Source organism: Apis laboriosa, unplaced genomic scaffold, assembly GCF_014066325.1.
Source record: "Apis laboriosa isolate Shangri-la unplaced genomic scaffold, ASM1406632v1 scaffold122_cov146, whole genome shotgun sequence".
In the NCBI taxonomy this organism is placed as follows: Eukaryota; Metazoa; Arthropoda; class Insecta; order Hymenoptera; family Apidae; genus Apis; species Apis laboriosa.
Genome location: NW_025221084.1, coordinates 968,969 through 986,429, shown reverse-complemented (window position 1 = coordinate 986,429; position 17,461 = coordinate 968,969). Strand labels below are relative to the sequence as shown.

The 17,461-nt window shown below is 24.4% G+C and overlaps 1 protein-coding gene across 1 annotated transcript in view; it reads right to left on the bottom strand.

Annotated features, from left to right (window-relative positions):
• The window catches only part of LOC122720198 (protein Wnt-7b-like), a 186,550-nt gene that overhangs the window by 70,082 nt on the left and 99,007 nt on the right, over positions 1 to 17,461 (bottom strand). Inside the window, exon 2 of the mRNA XM_043946730.1 lies at positions 2,959 to 3,179. Coding sequence (XP_043802665.1) covers positions 2,959 to 3,179 — 221 coding nt within the window. The remainder of the gene's footprint in view (positions 1 to 2,958; positions 3,180 to 17,461) is intronic.

Below are 17,461 nucleotides of genomic sequence, written 5' to 3'. Positions count from 1 at the left end.
AAACTTCACATCGTAAAGAACGGGAAAACATCGATTTAACAGATATAAACTTATTTCATCGTGATGTTATTTGTTACGTTTTAGTTGAATTTGTACTGGTCAATGAAAGGTATGAAATTATTGATCAAGTTTTAGCTATTCTTAGTTATTCTAGCTAATGAATAATATGGAATAATATTGAAAATGGTGAAGAAATTGAAATAATAACGAGGAGAAAGATCGATAAGATATTGGATCTTGAAAATGAATACATACAATCAGTTTTAAAAATCTTTATATGTTATGTCTTACAAGATAATTCATGTATCTTGAAAAATTTCATTTTAATGAAAATTTATGTGTATAAATTATAATACATTATATATAAAGCATATTCCTTATAAAAATTTTTATCTTTTTTTTTATAATTTTTCCATATTTTGTATATAATTCTTGAAAATATTTTTTTATAATAGGATGATAAACTAATCCTGGTAGACTAAATCCTGAATAATCTATATTTCAAAATTTTTGTTTTTTTTTTTTTGAATATAAATAAGTTATTTTTATGAAACGAAAATAATATTGTTATTTTAAGAGATGATTTATTATTCTTTTTAAGTAATTTCATTAATAAAAAAATTGCTCTATATATAATCTAATATAATCTACATATACTCAAAATATTTCATAAAAAATAGAATTATTCTTTTAATAGCATAATTTATTAATTAAACTTTTGTAACATATATGTTATGATGTTGTAATTGACTATTTATGTTTAAATTCGGAATAGATATAGATATTGCGAAATCTTTTTTTTTTAATTATAACGAATCTTTTAAATTTGCTGTACTTTTGTAAAAAAATTAATAAATAAATAAAAAGTAAATAAATAGTAAATAAACAGAATAAAATAGTAGACATCGTAAAATAAAAAATAAAATAAAAAATAAAAAATATAAAAATGATATAATAAATAATAAATATAAGAATTAAATAAATAAGAAATTATAAAGAATGAGAAACAGACGGAAACTAATATTAAAATAAATTGGTAAGATAATAAATCCTTTCAATCGATATTTATCTAACGAGAAACGTATTTCAAAATTAACCCAACATATTTAAAAATATTCCTTCTTCAAAATTGTGTCTTTCTTTATCTTACTCGAGTAACACGAACTTACATTCTAAAAATTCTTTTCTGAATTGAAACGTACAACTATGCGAAACCTACATCGAACTCCAATAATTTTTTCTTTGAAACGTTCAACTTCCAAAGATTTATTAATAGGATTTCAATATCAAATGATTAACTACCAGACAAGCGGTTTCACAGATATAGAATATAAATTAATAGACGACACGATAAAAGATTGGAAATCCTTAATGAAAAGACCATTAGTATGGTAGAGAGATGGCCGACTAATAAAACACGGGTCTGACATCAGGGTCATTTATCTCCTTTAGTTTTGTAACAAATCCATATACGTGCACGTAAACGATGCGATTAAACAGTTTAACGCCGATAATCGAAGAAAAGCTGGCTTCTAACGGCATTAAATTGATTCTTTGAATTTTATTTCGTTCGGAAACTTTTCTAATACGTATGCAGATGAATCTGATTTGATAAAAGGAATTATTTGATTAAAAATTAGAAATCTAGCTTGTAATTTCTCTGATCTAAAAGTGTTATCTTAGAAACATAAAATTTAACATGGAATACCGTTTTCATTCAAATTTCTTTGATAGAAATTCTTTGATAGAAAGATTGGTAAATAAGAATTATATTTATATTATAATTATTATTATAACGATGTGTAATATAGAAGATATAAAATGTATAAAATGTATGATATAATATTAATTGTATTATTATTAAATATAAATAATATATAATAAATTATTCAATAATTAAATATGAGATATTTTAATATTAAAAAATATTATACATATATATTTACAAAAAACTTTGTCCATCTATAAAAAAAATTATTTGTATTAAATTACTTGATTAACAAAATAAATATATAATATAGTGATTTTTTTAAATCATAAATAATTTATTCTATTACTTTTGGATTTAAAAAATTTTGTTTACAAAACTTTTTAAAAAGTTGTATGATATAAAGGGAGCCATAATATGATAGTAATTCTTTTTTTGAAATTTTAAAATTACTTTCATTTTTTTAAACAATGAATGCAAATAAGATTTTATAATGCAAAATTCATGCAACCGTATGTAAACTATTGTAAATTGTATCCAGTTTTCTTCTTCATATATAGTTCATATATAGCATTAGATTTCTGATAAAAATTAAAATACTAATATAATAATTTTTAAATACATAAACAATATAATCTTGACATATCATATACTATAAAACAACTAGAATATATCGTAAATTCTTATGTATAAGAAGATCTGTCCTAAGTTTAACAAAATATTTATAATTTGACAAAAGATTTTAGATAATATTTATAAGTCAATAACGATAATTTTAGAAAATTCACTATGTACTTTATACAAAAGTTAAAAATTAAATTATAAATTTACGCATTTTCTTAAATCCAATAATTGCTCTTCTATTATTTTTTTCATACTTAAGAAAAATCGAATTCTTCACTTATATTTATATACAGCCATTTATTCAATTAAAACAAACGGCGGAGCGTTTCGTGAATATAGACGCGATATTATCTTTCGTAACATACGAAATTTTTGCAAACAAAATTTCTTTGTAATCTCAAAAAGTAACGGAGATAATCAAGATTAAAGTTAGCGGCTCATCCTGCATGCAGCATACAGTAGGGCAAGGCGGCACCACGCTCGAAATACCGAAGATATTCGCATCCATTACCGCTTGTACGGCCTTTTAGAGCGCGTTGAACGCGGAGATAGGCCGGCGTTAAACGCGGCGGCCCTTCACGGTATAATAAATAGCGGGCAGGCCGCGGTGACAGGACAATCCTTACCTACTACGACCACGTGGCCGAAGACCTGATCGTTCGCCACGTGGGAACAGTTCCAACGGTGATGTCTGAACTGATGCCGGCACTCGCGAAGTCCCAGTTCCGCGCCCTCGCCAACCGCGGGCATCGCGTGCGGCGCTTTTCTGCACTGCTCTCGTTGACTCTTCGCCAGGCCGGGAATACGGCCGCAGACGGCAGCCCCGATCACCATTGCTCCGACCACCCTGCAATTCAGTCATTTTCACTCTATTTTAATGCGCTCTCCAATTGTTATCGATGAGATTTTTTTTTTTCTTTTAAGTTTCTTAAATGTACAAGGACAAATTGATTTAATAGAGAAGATTTTATATCTGTATAAAGAGAGATGATTACATGAGAGGATATTGTTGTAATGTGAAATGGAATATAATGATGGAAATTAATATTAGTAAATGGCAATCCTGATTATTATTGTTTCGATTATTTTATAATCAAGTAGATTTCTCTCTCTTTTAATGCATCCTTTTATTGTTATTGAATTTCTTTTAAAAGTTTGAAATTTTTGGGAGGAATTAAGAAGAATATTTTTGAAATGTAGAAAATTTAGTAATTCGTCGTATGTCGTATTGTTGTAATGTGAAGTATAGTGATGCAAATTAATATTAGTAAACGGCTGAATTATTTTGATCATTCTGTAATCAAGTAGATTTCATTCTCTTTTAATGATTCTTCTATTATTATTGAAAAGATTTTTTTTAAAAATTTGGTATTTGAATTTTCCTATGTAAACGTAACGAGATTTCATAGAAAAAGATTGGGAAGATTGAGAGATTATCATTTATGATATGAGGATTATTTTAAAATAAAAAACATATATATATATATATATATATATATATATATATATATTTACTAAGAAATAATAATTAATAACTGAGCTAATAATTAAAATAATAATCTCAAATAAAAAATTGAAATTATCTTATAAGCATATAAGCATATAAGCATTTCTATATGTTTTTAATAATTGCAAAAAATAAAGAATTTTAAAACTATCGATATGATGTACTTAATAGATCAATTGGTAGAACATAAGTGTTGAAGTGTTATTAATTGATAATAATGATTGATATATTATTATGCATCGAAGAATAAATTTTATTATTGATATGACAGTTCTAAATAAATTAAAAATTTTCACATTTTTGTATCATCTTACATGTCTTAAAAAAAATTATTGTTACAGTTGTAACAATATAAATTTTAATGATACTAAGAATAAGTTCAATTTATGAAATTTATTATTGAGCGATAAGAAAAATTAATAAGAAATAATAATATAAACATAGAAATAGAGAGACAATTTTATTTTATTAATTCTTTAAATTCTAATTAATAAAAACTTGAAATTAATAAACTTAACGAATAAACTTAAAATTCAAATAGTTATTTATTTAAATACATGTATAATATTGCATAAATTCTGCATATATTAAATTCGTTTCTCTATAATTTATCCATCGAAGCGTTATTAATGTCTTTTACATGAATTTCATTAAGCAACTGTGACTCTACATTAAAATTAATCTCAAGTTTCATAAGCATTAATAAACTATAATATATGTATACTCCCGTACATTCACAGAAAAAAAGAAATAAATAACATATTTCCTTAATAAAAAATAACTATGATTTAGTAGATAAGTTTCCGAGATTTGAGATAATATTATACTTACATTATATTTGAAAAAAATAAAGTTTAGAAAATTATGATTTAATATATCAATATCAAAATATATTAAACGCATTAACATAGAAAATATATTGCGTAATATCTATATTTTTTTATTAAAAATTCTTTGCTTATATTACATTATATTAAAATACGAAATTATTCATTTTACGAACAATTTTTTATTAAATTCAATTCATCATCTAAATTTATGTATCAAATTAGTAATCTCTACTATAAATCTACCCTCCCTCCCCTTCTCAAAAAAAGAAATTTTCAGAATTAATTACCATCGATGAATAACAAAATCGAAACAATCAAACGTGGAATTTCCCATTCCAAAAATTCGCAACGAATTTCTGATTCTCGATACGAAATCAATTTAACCCGAAACGTTATCACCATCGAGATATTGCAGGCCTCGAGTGGATTCATCGTGTACCATTTAGCGTGACAGCGACATTGAGAGATCCAGAAACGACGATCGGCAGTAGTGGGCCCACCTGATCGTACGACGAATTAAATATCGATAAATTCGAACGCGTGAAAGTATGGAACGAGCGTGTCGACGAGGAATCAGCGGCGTGGTCGAGCGAGCCGACCCGTTCATTAGCATTTTAAGCTCTCCTGGTTGTCGTCGTAGTCGTCGTGCTACTTCGATTCCGGTGGTATATACGTTACACTTCGCCCTGCATGCGACGAAGGCGGTAAGAAAATTAACGATGCGACGTCACGATCTTTCTTCTTCTTCTTCTTCTTTTTTATTCTATGTTCTGGACGAGAGGCTTGCCTTATTCCTTTTTTATTGCAATTGGTCCTAAGAAAATTCGCGGATTCTCGTAATTGTATTGCATAATTTATTGCGAACAAAGAAATTTTCTGGAAAAGTGTGAAAGAAAATTTGTGAAGATTTTATTACACGAATTAATTGATAATAAATATTATTTATATAGAAATGTATATATTTATAATATATTAATATATATAATTATTATTTTATTAAAATATTTATATTTATATTTATTTATATTTTTTTTTTATTTTGAGTCATAGAATTTTTTTGACAATATTTATATCATGAATTATGGATCTATTAGTATATATAAATATATATATATAGTACTATATATATAGTACTATACTATATATATATATATATATATATACTATAGTATATATATATGTTACTTTACAAGGAAATTCATCAAACTTGAAAAATTTAATTTTAATGAAAATTTTGTATAATGGATTATGCACAAAATAATTTATTCAATTTCCAAATTTTCATCATTTTTTCATATTTTGTTATAAAACTTCACTTAAAAATATTTTTTAATTTAATGAGATAACCAAACATTAAAATTATCTAATTATTTTATAATTTTCAAAATTTTTTATTTTATTTCATATTGAAGTTGTATTTAAAAAAACGAAAATAATAATAATAAAATAATACATTAAAAATTAATTTTATTCCTAATTAATTTTATTGATGTGATATTTCACCAATAAAAAAATTGATTTATATATAATCTATTATAATCTATATACTAATATAGACTATATACTATATACTATATACTAATGTAATATAACTAAACATAATATTTCATATAAAACAGAATTAATAAGTTGGTAACATAACTTATTAGTTCAACTTTTATAAGATATATAAAAATTTAGAATATAAATGCAGAAATGTTCTCTTTCATTTTAAAATAAACATAGAATGTTCATTTCGTTTCTTATAATAACCATGAAAAGACAAAATTTTACAATAAATAATATAATAAATATAAAAATCCAACATAAAACAAATATTTCAAAAGCAACTTTATCCTTTCTTAAATTTTGCAATAAACTTATTCAGATCTTCTACTTAAAAACAATTCCAAATTTAAAATAAATGTTTCTACAATCTATCTTTAAGCTATCTTAAATGTTTCGAAAGTAGTCTTAACTTCATGTTGTGTCGAGTTTCGCAAACGACTATGCAGATTTGCATTTAAAAATAATCTCAAAACTATTAGGAGCACTTCATAAGCAACCATAGACTTTTGCAATTACTGTTAAAATCTCTAGTATTTAATTATTTAAAAAAAATTTTTAAGGACAGCATACATGTGCATATTTTGTGTTATGATAAATATCAAGCAAGTTGTGTGTCAATCTGAAAACGAATAAACACTAGAAGACTAGTTTTAAGATTTATTCCATTTCTCATTCTGAAATACAGTTGTCAATTCTCTAAATTACCTGACAATCATCATTTCAGTCTAGACGATTTAGTTACTACTACGGAACTAAATCTAATTTAATTTAAGAGATCATCGAATCAAAATGCTCAGATAGATATTATATAATTGGGTCGATTGGGCACATGTTTTGTATTAAAAAAAAAAAAAAGTAAAAAAATCTCACACCCATCCGTCATCTCGATTCTTATTTCGACATCTTCACGAGCGAGACACGGTTGATCACGGCATACTAAAAACGATTACCTGCCGACAAGCTGAAACGCGATACTCTCAACCTCCTACTGGTCCATTGCGTAATTTACATCCCATAAGTCAATGTTTTCGTGACGGTGAACAACGTTTCCAGAAACTGTGAACGCACGCGAGGTATTCCGTCGTGAAACCTTTTCCCATTCGAGTTGCCACAAATTTATGTAACGGAGAATAACAGAAATCGTACAAACAACCGATGAAACATCATTGAAATATGGTATTCGATGGGATTTTCGTCGATATATCGTAATTTTATGAATGGTTTCTGCTTAGCGATATTGGTATTTCGAGTAAGTAAATTTTATATTTAAACATAAAGATTATTGAATATTTTTTATGGAATAATTATTTTATTGTATTTTGATAATTTAGGTTCTTTTGATTGAAGTTGATTAATTAATCTTTAAACAATATCTATTGATTACTTGTTATACAGAAATTTATTCTATCTATTTTTGTGTATATTTTCCACTTAATCTTTAGAAATTATTAATAAATGAATTTCTTTAATACCGATAAATTCTGTAAAGATCAGAATAAATGATAATCAAAATTTATCGAAAATTGTATGAGATATGTACAAGAGATGTTTCATTATTCATCATGATTTTTAGTAAGAAATTTTAAAATTATCTTTATCCATATAACATTAATTAAAATTAATAAATATTAATTTTGTCAATATTATATTTACAAAATTATTTTTATTTTTATTTTTTGTCAATATATATTATATTTTGCCAAACTATGATTATAAAAATGTATGATTATATGATGTATTTATAACAATTTCAAAATCGGATTATAAATTTTATATTTACTACAATCATTGGAAAAATATTTAAATAAATAATATTTTATGATTATTATATTTTTAAAATAATTTCTTGTATGAATCTCAATATTCATTACAAATATCACAAATTTTAATTTTTATTTTTTATGTCTAATTTTATTTTAAATAATATTAAATATTAATTTATTTGAAAGATAAATTATTTTAATATTTGATATCATTAAAAAAATATATAAATATTTTTCTCTGATAGAGAGTATTTTTTAGATGGAATTTATATTTTCCGAAGTCATTTTTCTTATATCCAACTCTAAATATATTTTGTTTTGAACTTTTTAAATTTTGCAATTCTTTACTTAATTAATTATTAGAAGTAATTAGTATTTAGTATTAATTACTTAATACTTAATAGAAATCTTATGAAGAACTTTGTTTACTATTTGAAAATAATTTTTTCTTCATTTTAAATAAAAATATCTTTGATTTTATTTGAAATAATTATTTATTCATTTTACTTCAACTAAAAAAATATTTAATCCTGTATAACATGCAATACCAATTATAGCTGATATTTCGAGTGCAAATCGATATTTTATCATTCATCTAGTCGAATAAACCATAATAAAAAGAAGAATCTATTATTTCCAGTATAAAGATATAAGTATAAAGAAGTATTCACTCTACGGTGTACACAACTATCATCCAACACTATCATCCAACCGTATCACATGTTCATTCAAACAACCCTTCCCCCACTCCATCATCCCCTGAAAACCCGGCTTCAAATTAGCCTTAAACACAGCCTTCTTGCCAAGTGTTAAAACCAACCGCTCCCGACGATCCATCATCGTGGTCGGAAGGGAAAAGGGCGCCAAATTCAAACAGGCCCGCGGCGCAACCATTCATCGATCCGTAGGGTAGATTTTGGACCCCCATAAACGGTAATAAATAAATGTCCTACGTTACCGGTTGTCATCTCGTTGTTAAGCTCGAGACAAATGAAATATATCATCGTCGTGAACAACCACCGTGGTTCACATTGATGGCGACACACGTACCGTAAAGAACCGATCGTTGAGGGGAGGCCTCTGACATCGTTTGCGCGAGAAAGGAGGAGGGGAGGGGATGAAGGGGATGGTGGACAGGTTGCATTTCTGAGAAGCATGAAATTGCGACGATTACGCCTTGTCCCCGGGGCGAGAGTTATTTGCATTGGAATGCATCGTGCCGCTCGGTGGCCGAAACCACGTGGAAAGATCTACAGGATGTCCTGATGAACGTGAGAAGTTGCTACGGGCCTCGTGCCGTGCGAAAATGAGAGAGAAAGAAAGAGAGAGAGAGAGAGAGAGAGAGAGAGAGAGAGAGAGAGAGCGAGAGAGATTGCCCGAGGATAATGCATCTTTTCGGTTCTTCCTTTCGATTTTGTTTTCTGTCTTTGTTGACGTGAACATAGAGGAGAAACGACGTGATGGGCGGCGGATGGATCATGCGTCTTCCGTGATTTTCGTTGGCCGGGAAGACATAATCGCAGTTCTTGTCTCGGTGAAGACGTACCGTGTTAGAGATACTGACGTTGGACGCGTTTGGTTGAAGGTTGCTTTTCTCTTTAGATTTGACTTCGTTTTCTTTTTTTTTTTTTTTGATTTAATTTTATTTCATTTATTAAATTTTTTTTTAATTTATTTAATTTATTAAATTAATATAAAATATAAATTAATAATAAATTAATATCGATTTAATTTGAAGAAATTTTCCACGTGAATTCGATTTAATTTTTTTGTATTGAAAACGAATTTTATATGAAAATTTATTTATTTTTGTAAAACGAGAGATATGATGATTTTAGCTCATAAAATGTATTGTAAATGATAAAAATAAATAAATGATTGAACTTAAAAAATAACGATATTTTAAAGCATTTTTTAAAAATATTTAATAAATATTAATATAATTTATATTAATATAAATATAATTTAATATTTATTAAATAAAAGATGATATTATTCTTAAATATTATCTCTAAATATTATCTCAATTCAACTAATGAGTTAGATTCGTCATTTTGCACTATTGCACAATGAATTTAATTTGTCAAATGTACTCAAAAAATTAAATATTGCTACCTATGACTTGCTTTTTTTAAGTTTTTTTTTTTTTTTTTTCATTTTAGAATTCTGTTTTTTAGTATTGTAATTAGAAAAAATAATTCCAAGGATTGTATTTATTTTTCTTCTTGAATTTTAAAAGAGTTGAATATGTCAAGTCTTAATAATAAATTTAAAAAAACATTTATTTTAAAAATTGATTTTAAAATGAAAATCCTTTATAAGATATCTTTTCAAATTATGAATCAAGTTTTTTGAATATTAAAATTTATAATAATAATAACAAAATAATAACAAAAATAAAGTTTCTTTAAAAAGAGAATTTCAAAATAGAAAAATATAACAAATACATTGATTGATACATTGATTCATTGATAATGAACATTTTTAAATAAAAATTGAAATATATATAAAAAAAAAATTTCTGTATGTATAAAATAATAGTAATTGTTGTTAAACAAGGTATAATAAAAATATTGTTTTCTAAAAAAATAATACTGAATAATAACAATGATGAAAAAACTAGTAAAATATTATAATCACGATTTGATAAATTTAAAAATATCGCAGTGATATGATAATGTGATAAAAAATCGAATTAAATGCATGAGCACAAGGGCGTGAAAATCGAAAAGAGTACGTTCGCATAGTTTATAACACGGTCATTATTGTCATTTGTTATTCCTAATTAGAAACGCTTAATGCTACAGCGCCCTTAGGGCTTGTTTTCAATGAGAGAGACTCATGCTGATACTAATTATTCATTTGCCTTACCCGTGAACCAAGTAATTACCATCTACTCTAATGTAATTACTTGCAAGCTCTTATGCTCCCATTTAAGATCACCTTGACGTCATTAAATTTCTCACCCGATGGGATTGTAAATATTCTTTTTAATTAATAATAATATTTTTCAACTTTCATAAATAATATTTTCCAACTTTCGATATCTTGTTTTTTTAACTTATTGTTTTAATTTATATTGTTTAAAATTTTATTGGCTTGTTTATTTTATATTTTTACATCTATATGTAATAAATTATATTTAAATGAATGTGAATTAAAGTTGATTTATATTTGTTCAAATACAAACGATTCGATTCAAATATTGTTATAGATTGTTAAGTAATTGTTATATATATATATATATATATATATATATATATTTATATATTTATATATATTCTAATATTCGAATAATATAATAAGCAGCCAAAATGATATAAAAAATTAAGAAAAAAAATTAGAATAAAATTTTTTTATCCGAGTCTTTGTTTTTATTTGAAAATCAAATTTCAAAATTTTTTATGTATAAATGATGTCGCTAATTTTCAATTGAATATAAATTGATTATCATAGGAAGTTATACTACACATGAATATATGAAAAAAAAATTATTATTCATTATATTATTCATTATAAAAAAAATAGAAATATAAAAATAGAAATAATAAAAAAAATAAAATTTCATTGTTTAATTTTTTATTTTTGAAAAAAATCGATTGTGATTCTTTATATTTCTGGTTGTAAATGTTAATGTTTATTTTAATTTTATTATTGGATTTATTTATATCAATTAAAATTCGAAATTATGATGAATTTGTTTTCAATATTTTATCAGTTTCACTTTTGAACATTATTTATTATAAATTATTTAATCATTCTTTTTATAATTAAAATCAATTAGTAGAAAAAAAAATAATAACGGCTAGTTAAATATCATTATAATAACTTCAAATTATAAATATAATAAAATTATAAAATATTACATTAAACAATTATAAAGATAATCTATTTCTAAAAAATACGCGAATTTATTAAAATAAATTATTCTTTTCATCATAAATATATCTATTATAATAATTATATAAGTTTCGTTTGATCGATATAATAATGGAAATACAAAACATACAAATGGAAATACAAAATGGAAATACAAAAAACAAATGTCAGAAAGATAATACAAAATTAAAAGATAAAATTATTAAAATATACAATTTTAAATTTCCTATGATATGACATAATATCATAAAAAATCAAACGAGATCTTTTATCTTTCTTTTGAATTTCTAAATATTGATTAACAAACATTTCTCCAAATCCGGTAGAATCCTCGATCAAGCATTTTCCTATAATAAGAATCGAACGAGAATTTTCTTACTATCGTTTTAGGAAATTAATATTCCGCGTGAACAAATGCGGTGACATAGATTTCGCATCTCGAGATGCTAGTCGAATTCTCTTTTAAAGAATCTCGTGCCGTTGTACAACGCGTTTAGTATGCCAGTCAGGCGACCAAGAACAACGGACGTGTGCATGTGCGCGGCAGCGATACATACGTACCCATTAGCGAGTAATGTATAACATTACGCTCTGCTCATACGGAGGCTAATGGCGAGTTATTTGCAACAGGCCACTTCACATCGGTGGACCACCGCTCTTTAAAACCGCTTTAGTATTATAGTATTTTTAAGAGGAATGAATTCATAGAACTTGAATTCGAAAACTTTGTCGCAAAATTTTCGAAATTCATAATTATTTTTTTTATTCTTTTTTCCCTTTTTTTCAAGAAAAGGACTATCAATTTTGTCAGAAATTCTTCAAATTTCAATAATCCATTTTTTATGGATTTTGAAAATTTCAAATTATAAAAATAGCAAAATGATTTCGAAATTTTAAGTCATGCTTAAGAAACATATTCGTTTGAATGTTTCATTTCGAATTAAAATGATTTAATAGTTTTTAAATATTGTTGGTCTAGAGATATAGTTATATATGTATATAAAATATATTGATCGGTTGTTTTTTCTCTGTTTAAAATAAATGTATAAAAATAATCCTGAGTTAAATTATCATTAAATCATTTTATCTTAAAATTATTTTTCTATAATATTCTATAATAAAATTTTTCTATAATAAAAGAATTCTAAAATAATTTTCTAACTCTTAAAATATCATAATTGTAATCTATAAAATAAATTGCAAGTTATAATATCATTATTCAAAACTTAAAAAAAAAAAAATTGAATTCTCAAACAATTCTTATAATATATAAAAATTTTATATTCTAATTTTCAATCCAACCAATTCATTTTTTACAATCATATCATACATATCATACATTTATTCAATATCAATGGAAGAAATAAAATTTAAACCAAAAAATGTGTACGACGAACCTTCTGAGAATATCTAATTTTAGGTTTCTTTATTATCCCAATGACCATCTGCACCAATCATTTCAAAACAACTATTATTAACGATTTCACGTTACTCAGAGCACGAGTACTCAAACTTGCAACTCATTATCACCAACTCACCTGCGAACGATAAAACGAGGCGAGTACCAATTCGCAATTTCAAGGAAGCAGAAAGCGGATCAAAGTATCGAGAAGCAAGAAGAAAAATCGATGGAAAACGATCAGGCTCGTGCTACTTTACATAATATCCTCTTCACAGGCTACAGTTAAAATGCCTTTCACGGTGTCGAGCGTATCCTCGAAAGTTTTCGCTTGATTCGACGCCCCTTTTCGCCTTCGATCGATCATTATACGCGGCTTTCCTCACGTTCCTCGTGCCAACAGCGCCGCCCAAAGCGGAATCTTTTCCTCTCCGCGAATCATTTTTCCATTTCGCATGGATTTCGAATGGACAGCTGGTCTCGCAATCATTTTTACCGCAGAAGTTTCGAGAACTTCTGGTTTCTGTTCAGGAATGTGAATTATCTTTCTTCTTCTTCTTTTCCTCAGGCTGTTACTTGTGGGGATCATGCTTCAGCACTTCCGCTTCCTTGTAAGCGCTTTCAATGACTTTAGAGAATTGACTGGATCGGTTGGGATCGTAATTTTGTGTAATACGATTTCAGATTAAAGTAATTCGAGATTTTTGCGAAATTGATGATATCTTGAACTATTTACTGTTAAATTTTATGTAATTGTTTCTTAGATATTTAAATTTTTGAATTTTTCAACTTTTAATTTTCGAATTTTCGAATTTTTCGAGTTTTCAAATTTTGAGAATTTTTATAAAGAAATTTTTCTTATGTTTCATGTAATATTGAATATGTCTGGTTTATTTTTTATATAAATTTAAATATTTAGAAAAATGATATGAATGATATAAAAAAATGTTCTAGACAAAATTTATTTTAAAGATTTAATTATATAAAATATAGTTATATAAAGAAATTACATTATGTAATATTAATAGTTTTAATACATTACTCTGTTATATGAAAGCCAATTTTAATTTTTTAAAATTATATAATTTTTATTGTTATTAAATTATTAATTTTTATTAATATAATTCGTTATTTCTTAGAATAGAATGCTATATTCTAAATTATTTATATTAAAAGCTGATTAGTTTAGGAGTGTTATAATTTATAAAATATAATATATATATATATAAATTTATAAAACTTATCATATGAAAAACAATTCTTTATTTTTTATATTTTCTGTATTATTTCATTTGATAAGTTTTAACAAATTCATATGATAAATTTCAAGTTAAAATATCTCCTAAATTAATAATTTTTCAATTTTTCAAATACTTTAATACTTTTTGAATTAATTTATGGAAGATTAATCTATAAATAAGTAATCTGTATAAAAACATAAGATTAATGAAATTTAAATGAATTTCATCAATTACTGCAATAAAAATTACATAGTTTTTAAAAAATTAAAAAAATAACTCTTTAATTTCTATATGGTCTCTATTTTCTTCAATTTATTAAATTGAAAAACTATTAATAATTGCACAATGTAATTCTATACTAAACATTTTTATCTAAAACATTTTTTCGTATTATTCGTATTTTTTCAAATATTTGAATTAATTTATTTATTATTTAATTTTAATTAATAAGAATTAATTAATTATTTTCAATTTAAACCGAATATACTATATATTTTAATTTCAAATATAAGAAAGAAATAATTGTTAATTTATTGTAAATAATTTAACAACATTTTGTTAATTTATTGTAAAAAATTTATTGTAAATAATTTCTTAATAATTTCAAATTTCGTTTAATTATAATAAGTATATAATAGAATTTCCATTATTTTAATATTCTATTAATTGAAAATTCTATTACTTGAATTATTTATATTCTCAATAATGTAAACAATTTTTCTTTATTACAACAATAGAAGAATTTAATTTGAAATTAATGTTAGACAAAATATAACATTCACACAGTATATACAATAACATTGAAATATAAATTTACTTAATGTTATATTTAATGTTAATTATTGAAACGAAATCAGAATACTGATAAAAAATGCTATAAAATTGGTAAAAATATTTATTTTATATTGAGAAGTCCATCATAATCATTGGCATTGGCAAAAAACAGAATAAAATTGAAAACTATTTGCAAGATGCACATTCTTTTGTATATTAAAAAATTTATGCAATTTGAATTTTTTAAAAAAACAATAGAATCTCTAATTTTTATAACAAAAATCGTTTTTATATATTGTAAACATATTATTTTTTCAAAATTCATCTAAGAAAAGTTCTCTTATCCGAAAATTCTCTTATCTAAGCCTTATATCTGGAGATAAATTTTGAATAATGGAAATTCTATTTTATATTATTCTTTACATTATTTTGCATAGAATAAGATTTAAATTTCTTTAATCTTATGTTTTTATACAGATTACTTATTTATAGAATAATCTTTTCTAAATTATTACACTTATTACTGTCATTACACTTATTCTATTGAAATAATCATTGCAGTGAAATAAAAATTGTAAAATATATTTTATTGAACATATCTCTTATTAATTTATACATCAATACTTTTTTTTTCTCTCTCTCATCTCTATAATGTAATGAATCTCATTTAAATTCTTTTATTACTTTTAACTTACAATTTCTTTCGATTAAAAGATTCTTATCTAATAATAAAAGTTCATTTAACGAACAATTTAGTTGACCATCCATACTTATAATTTACTTGTCAGAGTATATTTATTTGTTAGATTTTTTATTAGATTTTATGAGAGTAGACAACAAAATGAATTCAAAATGACATTAAAAAAAAAAATATTTCAAAGTATATATGCCTTGTAGTTACACCATTTACGATACACACTATTGCTTCCCTCATTTCTTTTTCTTCAAGATGCATCGTAATTACATTGAGAGTTAAACCTTTATTATCCGATTGCTTTGGCTGTGATTCGTTGTAATTTGTGATCATAAATCCCGGATCTTAATATGATTTATATTTAAATCAGCTTTACGTGATATTCAATGGTCGGTGTAAAATACACCAGGATAAAAGCGTAAATAAGATAAGTGCAGACTAGTGTGAACAGAATAACTTTGGAATGGCCTTCGAAGATATGCAACATGCGTCGTTATTTCTTGTGATTATCGGTTATGATTGTGATCTTGTAACCGAGATACTTTGTATCCAAGATGCTTTCAAAATTTGCATTCAATCCGAAGCAAGGGTTTAATTTTTCAAGGCTCTATTATGTACATCACATTTTGTGGTAGTTTCGCAGTAAAATTTTCCAATTTTTTATTTTTCGATTCGTAAAGATTATTTCTTGTGTGAAGGTTCTAATAATTTTCGAATCCTGAGAACTAATTGTAAAAACAAATTTATGTGGCAAATTCTATCTTACAAATCGTGTTGAATGCTTCATTTTAAATTTTATTATACATTATTTTTTCTAATAATCAAAAATATTTTTTGTTATCTTTGATATATGGAATGTTTCAATTTTTTCCAATTTTGATAATGTAATTATTAAAGAATTGTTAATGAATTATAATATTATTTAAAGATGATTATATAGATGATTATAAAATTGACTAACAATTACTTATAAAATATGATCAGATCAATATTTATATTTAGTAGTTAGATTAGATTAAATTAGATTATAGTATAGTATTTATAAAATATGATCAGATCAATATTTATATTTAGTAGTTAGATTAGATTAAGTTAGATTATAGTAGATTATCAAAAGATACGATAATATTTCTACAACTTTATTTTAAAATGTTCATTATTATTATTTAAATGTTCAATATAAAGATGACAGCAATAAAATGATAGATATTTTGAAATGGAATCTAGAAATATCATATCTCCTGACAACTATTATGTATAAATATTACTATATAAATTATTATTTATGCATAATAATACATATTATTTATTATTTACTTATTTTGTTTTATTATTATAATAAAATTGTAGATATTTATGAAAATTAAAATTTTTTAAAAGAAATGAAAGAACGAAATAAAAATCTGTTTCATCCTTTAAATGTTATGTACTTTATTTTGGACATTTTTCTTTTTCTATATATTATGTGCATTCTATAGATTTTTCTATATTTAA